At 35.4% G+C, this 8751-nt stretch overlaps 1 protein-coding gene across 1 annotated transcript; it reads right to left on the bottom strand.

The window, feature by feature from the left end:
- Positions 1-904: 904 nt before the first annotated feature.
- Positions 905-8289, bottom strand: LOC108677542 (ATPase family gene 2 protein; the record flags this gene model as incomplete). The annotated part of the gene is given in 7 exon segments (XM_018165771.1): positions 905-1066; positions 1921-2109; positions 2504-3011; positions 4442-4580; positions 6573-6655; positions 7036-7508; positions 7980-8289. Coding segments are annotated over 7 exon segments (1851 nt in total), but the record flags the coding sequence as incomplete, so codon positions are not given.
- Positions 8290-8751: the final 462 nt, after the last annotated feature.

The following is an 8751-nucleotide window of genomic DNA, read 5'->3' as shown; positions in this document are numbered from 1 at the left end:
GGACGAAGGAATTTTAGAGCAGAGAACATTGTTTGGTTGCATTTAAGAGGTTCGGATCAATTACAGACAACCTTAATGAAGAGCCAGACTTCCCTGAACTGGGTGTAAACACAAGAAGAAACGGTACAGTTCATTTAAATAATCTTGCATAGTCTTCAGCCGAACTCAAATTGGGAGAACAAATTTTTTGTCGTGCATCGTCTTGGTCTACTCTAAATCATCAACTGCATGAACATTTTATATCAATGGAATAGACAGAAGTTAAGCTGGACATTGAGTCAAGTTCAATGTTTGCTCAGAGTTAGAAAAACGTTCAACATAGATTAGAGCAACCAAACTTCATTACCTTACGTAGTTAACAGCAATCGACAGTTCTGGCGTTATGGACTACAATTTACTCTCTAAAAATTGTCTATAAGGAATTCTGGGATACTGAACATCTAATTTTTACATTGGTTCATTTTAAGTCAATAAATTATTGTAGAGTCTTGGTTGACTCCGTGACCATCGGGTGAGCGTGCCAATCTATCCATGGAGAAGATCACCGCGATACGAATTCGATCATACAAAACGATGAGTAAATTAGAACAATAAAAACTAATTTTAATATATCAGCAGCTCACTCGGGGAAAATGATTAGCTTAATACAAATAATTTCAAAACCCAATCCTTACTGAATCAAAAACAAAATTAGGTCCCCAACCAAATCATAATCCTGCGAATATTTTTATCTGATCCACGCAAATCAGATAGAATATGACTAATTTGTCACCTCGGCCACAGTGAATCCTTGGTCGGTTACTCCATTACTGCCAGAAAAATATGACTAATTTGTCACCTCGGCCACAGTGAATCCTTGGTCGGTTACTCCATTACTGAGAGAAAAATATGACTAATTTGTCACCTCGGCCACAGTGAATCCTTGGGTTCTTGCAGTGAAGGCATCGACCTGAGCCTGGGCAAGCGACGACTTCTTCAGAGCGTCGGTGATGAGCGCAGCACGCGTCTCCTCGTCAGGCAGGCCTATGTATTGGTAGGCCATGAAGCGGCCTCGTCGAATGATGGCCTGCAGGAGAAAATAAAGGTAATTCACGAGATGATGAGGAATTTGAATCAAATAAACTGCTGGAAAAATTCACCATGTTTCAATTTAGAAACGTAAATTTATGGTAAGTTTTGTCCTTCGCTTCAAGTTTATATTTAGATTGTGATTTTCCGTAATATAACGATTTTTTTATACTTGTTGATGAGGAGAAGCTTCAACGTCGGTAAGAATATTTTTCCACTTTTTTCACATTAAATTCTGCCAAGCTCTGCTCGACAAAAGTTGCTTGCTTATGAAACAAACAATTTAATCTGTTATAAACCCAGTGCGCCTCCAGTACCCACATCACTAAATAAAAATAGTATTAGAAAAAGCAAACGCATTCGTAGTTAAAGGGGTAATGGATCCCAAGACTTACAGGATCAATACATAAAAAAATATAACTCAGTACTACTGCAGTGAGTGACAGAGCGCGCATTTTCTCGTCGACGAAAACTTGAGGTCACGGACAGACGGACATGGCGAGCACAATAGTGCATTTTTTTCCATAAATGAGAAAATGCGCTAAAAAATAGGTCCATACTTGCAAAACTCGCTAAGTTAACGTAAGTGCTTACGCCCTATTTTCTTGTCTATGATTGGTGGATTTTGCTTGAAAGGCTGTCAATGATTGGCTGATGAACTTACGATCTCTTAACTTCTTTTGAAAGTATTGGCCCTGATTATTACCGAGTCCAGAAGTTCCGGCCTGGAAGTCTCGGCAAACACGATGACGTTAAATACGAGTAGTATTGGAAAAGGAAAACGCATTCGTAGTTGAAGGGTTAATGGATCCCATGACTTACAGGGTCAATGCATAAAAAACTGATTATTACCGAGTCCAGAAGTTCCGGCCTGGAAGTCTCGGCAATCACGAAGACGTTTTTAAGCTTGACTGTTCCGTCCAGGCGCGCCTTAAGCAAGTTCACGACGCGCCCCTCGACCTCGTGATGCTCACGCGCCCTCACGCTCGCGATGCCATCGAAGCTCGGCAGGTGCAGGATGCAGGGGGCAGATGCAGCGGCCTGGTGGCAGTGATATACTGTAGAGAAATGCTGATATACTGTAAAGTGATGACGGTGCAGTATATAGTGATATACTGTGAAGTGATGCTAGTGCAGTATATAAAGTGATATACTGTAAAGTGATGCTGATATACTGTAAAGTGATGCTGATATACTGTAAAGTGATGCTGGTGCAGTATATAAAGTACATTGGAGTGCTCTATTCTGCACTCCAGCAATGTATTCAGCATTTTATCTTAAATAAATGATAGGATAAACGTTGTGGCAACAAAATTTTTGTCCACAAGCAATCACAAAAGGTATACAACACTGCAAAGTGAAAACTGATTTGCAGATTGGAGACTCGATATGAAACCAATCAATCTAGATTCTAGATGCGTTTAATATCACTCACCTCATTAAAGATAGCATCCAGTTTATTTTCGCTCTCCCCGAAATATTTACTGAAAATATCAGCTCTGGTTGCAGTCTTCACAAGTAAAGAGAATTTCTCAGCCAAAGCTTCTATCAACAACGACTTTCCACACCCAGAAGGCCCAAAAATCAGAATCCGGCACGGAGGAGACATGCCTAACTTGTCATATAGAGACGAGTGCTTTAGAGTCAATCTCACACAATCTTCCAGTTTCTGCATTTCCTGGGAATAACCACAAACTTTCACCGAGGACGCCGACGATGTATTGGACTGAGTTGCAATCGAGGAACTTCCCAGTGCAAAGCTCATCTGCATTGATTTTCTAAGTCTATTTTGGGCCTTCTTCACTTCTTCTTGGCCAATTATTAAGGAAGCTTTATTTTCTGAATGTAAATCCAGCACCAGGTCGTTCAAATCTTGAATTGAGTAATTACTTGTTGACTGGACAAGTAGAGCAAGGGTGTCAGGTGAACACTTCAATCCAGCCCTGCAAGACAAGAATTAATTAAATAAAATTCTAAATTCATCACTAGGTACTAATTGATAAATAAATTCTGATCTGCTTGAGATATGAATCCAAGTTAGATGACTGCATGAACATTTCATTAAAAGAGAATGGTATAAAAAAAGAAGCTTAGAGAATGTGGCTGAACGGAAATGGAAAAGACTTGTAGATCATAGAATGCAATTAATTTATAAATTGAATAAACAAGCATTGCAATGATAGGAGTGGACAAATGAGAACATTTANTAAAAAATCTTGCTAATGACAGAACGTTAGATCTTGTATGGAAAGAAAGGAGAAGTTGAGGTCTTTAGAAGAAATGATAATTAAGTTCTCTCTCGTCTGAAGAGAAGTCAAGTTCATTCAAAAAACAGTGAAGTAAAAAGCCCTCAAAAGGAGAAAAAACATAAGGCTATTTATAGAGAATTGAGAACAGAAGACCTTTTATAGAAATAACTCAAGGCCTTTTATGGAATAAAGGCATCTACTTAGAACGAGTATAAATCAAGATACACATCGGAATGACATCTGGCACTTGATTGCTTGTAAATTGTAAGTAATAACAACATAGCTGCCTCTCAGGAGTCAACTACAAGTCCCGATGATCAAACATTTGTTCATTTAAGGCTGAATTAAAGCTTCAATGCAATATCTTATAAGATCCAACAATTCTCATTCACAATAAAGATATTCTGATAACCTGCCTGCCGATCATTGTCTTCAGGATGCCAAGCCTTTGGCTGAATTAAATCGCTTTAATTCAGCCTTCGTTCATTAAAGGCTGAATTAAAGCTACAATGCAATATAATTTAAGGTCCAACAATTCTAAATAACAAGCATTGCAATGATAGGAGTGGACAAATGAGAACATTTAAAAAATCTTGCTAATGACAGAACGTTAGATCTTGTATGGAAAGAAAGGAGAACTTGAGGCCTTTAGAAGAAATGTAAATTAAATTCTCTTTTGTCTGAAGAGAAGTCAAGTTCATTCCAAAAACAGTGAAGTAAAAAGCCCTCAAAAGGAGAAAAAAACATAAGGCTATTTATAGAGAATTGAGAACAGAAGACCTTTTATAGAAATAACTCAGGGCCTTTTATGGAAAGGATATCTTTTATGGAATAAAGGAATCAACAGAGTATAACTCAAGATATACTGAGGAATGACAACATAACACTATTGTTCATTCAAGGCTGAATTAAAGCTACAGTGCAATATCATATAAGGTCAAACAATTCTTATTCACAATAAATATATTCTGAGAACCTGCCTGCCGATCATTGCTTTCACGATGCCAAGCCTTTGGCTGAATTAGATCGCTTTACTTCAGCTTTTGTTCATTTAAGGCTGAATTAAAGCTTCAATGCAATATAATTCAAGGTCCAACAATTCTAAATATATTCTGAGAACCTGCCTGCCCATCATTGCCTCCAGGATGCCGAGCCTTGCAGAGTCTGCAGGTTTCCTGATGTGGACCGGAGCAAGACAGAGGCGTCTGAGGTCCTCGTGTATCTTGAGCTCCTCCTGCGCCGTGCACACCACAACCACGTCACCTCAAACATAATAAAGTAAAGGAAATTTCGGCACTCATTTTGGTAATAAAAGATACAAAATGTGGTATTTAACTTGGATGTAGAAATCTAGAAGCCTTAAATTTGGGAGTAAAAATTTGTGAACTTTATTATAGGACAAATAAAAGCTGAAGACTTTAGTAGCCTTCAGTTTGGAACTAATAAAACAGTTAAAGTTTTTAGTTTGTTATTGTTTTTATTAGTTTGGAACTAATAAAAACAGTAGAATTTGTGGCCTTCATTCTAGTATTTATCACAAGAGATTTTTTGCTACAATTTTTCAATTAATCAAAGATGTAGGAATTGGTGGAATTCATATAGACATTTATCACAAGTGTAGAGATGTTGGCAATAGAGCAAAGGTGAAAAATTTTACAGATAATGTCTTCATCAATCAAAGAGGTATGGTAGTAATTTTGGACATTTATTTCTCTGGATTAATTCAAGGCATGGGTATTTTTACCATTAATTTCTGAATTTAACCAAATAGAAAAAAATTCCCAAATGATTTTAAACTATACATTGCTAGAACCATGCATGACGATTAGGTATTCATTTACTTAATATATTAATGTATTTCTTTCTGGACCAATCAAATGCACTATTTTGAATAAATCAGAAATTGGAGGGAGAGAAATTATTGAATTAAGAAATTCAATTGTTTTGATTTGCCCACTCACCAGCCTTTGGCATATTGCAGGGTAACCTTGATTGCTCAACAAATTCTTGATAATTGGTTTGAAAATTATCAGCATGCATGGAATGGAGAAATTGCATCTCAAAGTCGAGACAATATTGCAATATATACTTCGCGAATGTTTTAGCTTTATCAAACACACAATCATAATTTGGATTATAAATGGAATAAAATTTATCAGATTATGTTCATCTATTATAGTATTATAGGTGCGTAAATATATAGGGATGAAATTTATGAAATAAGTTGAACAAAATTTGCATTCAACTGGCAGTAAATAATTATTTGATTCTTATTTAGGTTAATTTCCATAAAAAATATGTCTCATCATAGTTACTCAAACTTTCTCCATGCAAATAAACTTATCTTAAATTAATAAGTGAAGGTTACCTAGTACAACAATGGTCCAAAAATTCCTTCCAAATCAAGGTACTTTTTCCACTTAAAAGATATATTTGCTTTCTATATAAAATCTTAGTGAGGTAAGGCCATAGCCAACTCAGGTACAAACAATTCTTTGCATTTTTCACCCCTTAGAATTTAGTCATATATTCATAATCAAGAATGAGCAAATTAACTGCATGGCTGAAAAGTCTTCTATAAAAAATATTTTCTTTCAAAAAGTTCAACAATTTATAATAACATCTATCAAACAACTTAAACAACTGGATACCGTTAATTTGAAAACAGAATACTGTATATTAACCAAAATGTTAAACTTGTTTAAATACCAATAAGCATTGACTTGCCTAATCTCAATGAGCAGCCTTCAATCTATCAATTCAAGCAAAGTTCAGTTCAACTTCTTGAACATCTTCAATTATAATCACAGCATTAAGAGAATTAAGTAGATATCTGAATTTACACCATCTTCATACAGACTAAAATCTGTTCTTCCCACCCTGGTAGCCTTCTTTTAATTTTAAGTATAGGCTTGAGATTATTATGGACAAAATGCACGACTGCTGCATGCTTCAACTGCTCCTGACCACATCCGTCTTAAAATATTGATTGACGAAACAAACATTTGCTGAAGACACAAATCTCATGGCTATGACCACAAAGTTTAATGAAAGTCATACCATTTCCAGAAGAATAAATTTTCAGTTGTTTGAGACACCCATTAAATAAAGATAGAGAAAGAAAAAAAAAAAATCCTAGCATGAATAAAAATCTAATTCAAGAGGTAATGCAATCAAAAGTTTATTTTCAAAATTAATTCAAGTCTTTTAGCAAACAGCACAGGCACTTTGCACTAGCAAGCTTTAGGTCCTTACTAGGCATTGATGTCACATAAGGCACGAGATGTTGACTATTGGGGATTTGATCCAAATCATCAAGAAGGACAAGGCAAGGCTTCCTGAAATAAATGACCACAACATTAACAAAAAGATATACAAAAGTAAAATTAGAATTTAGATTCAACTTGACACACATTCAAATGAATCACAGGCTTAGTAGAACCAACTCTTGAAGAACACACACCATCTTGTTCAGCAAATTGCATCAAAATTAACAAAAGAATTGCATATTCATGTGGTCCCATCTACCAGAACCTACTGTATGTTGATTGTCCAAATCTCAAATGAGGAGTCATACATCAATGAAATTCTATCTAAATTAAAAAAAAATAATTAGAAAAATTTGTGATAGTTTAAATATATACATGTATTAATTTCATGACATTATGTATAAAAAAATCTTTAAAAAAAAACAATTGCCTAAAGCAAAAATACTTACTTGGAGTTAGCAAGGTCAAAAATCTTTGAAAAACTTCTTGTAGTTCTTCCATAGACCACTGAATTGTAGTGATGCTGCAAAAAATTCAGCAGCTGTGACTTGCCACAGCCTGCTGGTGCTAAGACAATGAAGAAATTCCTTTGGTGGAAAGCTGGCTTCTTGATATTTAAGATTTGCTTTTTCTTGTTCATATCATCTTCATGTCTTTCCCAAGGAGCTTCATTCTCAGTAAAACTTTCAGCAATATTGCAGCTTGATGTTTTCAAATCATGTTCCATTTGTACATGATGTGGCATCATAATGTTCTCCTTTAAAGTATTGGACAATAATGTGTTTTGGTTAGAAAACTGGCCAAAATAGGAATCTATCATTTCAGCAATAGTAAGATGTTTCTGCTGTGATTTCATCACACCTGATATGTGGCCAATAATGGGTGCAAGATCATCTTCAATGCCAATGATCAGCGGAGGGTCCTGCAAATCAGAGTAGGTATAATAAAATTTTCAGGCAAAGACTTGGGGTGTATGTGAAAGCACCAATGAATGTATTGAATTAATGAATGTAAACACAATGAATGTAATGAATGAATGTAAACACAACTAATATATAGCAATGTGAATTGATTAGAGAAAGAGTTACAGTATATTGTATAAAATTGACTGGATGTATGAATTATCCACCCATTCATTTACTGTATTTTTACTTTCACCTCATGTTGGCTCCATCTACAAACATGAAATTCTATGCAGCATATTGCAACCCAAAACAGTAAAATAAAGATACATAGATAATTATCATTAAAAAATCTCATTTGATTCTCTAAACTAATAGTAAATAATATTGTCAAATTAGAATGTAGCATTTTTTATGGACAATGAAATTATCCACATATTTGAAACATTTAATCAATGTTCAGTTGTTTTGTTTCCAAAAGATAAGCTTACCTTCGAGTTCAAGTGGCTGAATGCTTTGATGTCAGTGCTGCTACAAATTCTGAAGCCGCATACATGGTTAAATGAACCAGAACAATCTCTGGTATGAGCTTCCTTAACTTTGAATGAAATATTTCTAGTCATATAGTTCAGATTATATTTGAACCCAACAAAAATAGGGAAACATTGCAAACATAGGAAGTGTTTCAAATATATTGCAAGATTATTGCTATCAATCCTCGCCTCATTTGAATAAAAAATGGTTACATCAGTTGCCCAATGAATCTGAATGCAATCCCTAGATGCCATGATTAAAACCTGTACAAACAAAGTAGATTAGTAGCAAATTTATATATGCAATGAGCATAATCTCCAGGGATGCAAGCAGCACTGTAATGGCCATTTGGCTTTATCATCTGCAGCTGCCTTATTATCTGTAGCTGCCTAGCTGGCTAACACTTGATAAAACATCAATAATTATTATTCTTGCTCTGGGTCTATACTCTCAAAACTTACTACAGTACACATAGCAACCCAAGTACAGGTAGTGTCCAAGGGCACAAGGTCCAACTTCTTGTCTGTGATTGGAGGGTTTAGGTTGAAATGCTGACAGTGGTAGGCTGCTAGAGTTACAAACTCTGAACTGTTATTGAATTATTGAAAGACCATAGATCACTGTCAGAGCATTGCAACCTTGAAGAAATAAGTGAGTTGTTTTATCTGCAAAGTCAGTTTGAAACATAGAACCTTCTATGAAGGATCCTGCAAGTCCACAACACATATC

This window comes from Hyalella azteca, unplaced genomic scaffold (genome assembly GCF_000764305.2).
Source record: "Hyalella azteca isolate HAZT.00-mixed unplaced genomic scaffold, Hazt_2.0.2 contig11164, whole genome shotgun sequence".
Taxonomy (NCBI): domain Eukaryota; kingdom Metazoa; phylum Arthropoda; class Malacostraca; order Amphipoda; family Hyalellidae; genus Hyalella; species Hyalella azteca.
The sequence above is the reverse complement of the archived record's forward strand: the minus strand, read 5'-3'. Positions and strand labels throughout refer to the sequence as shown.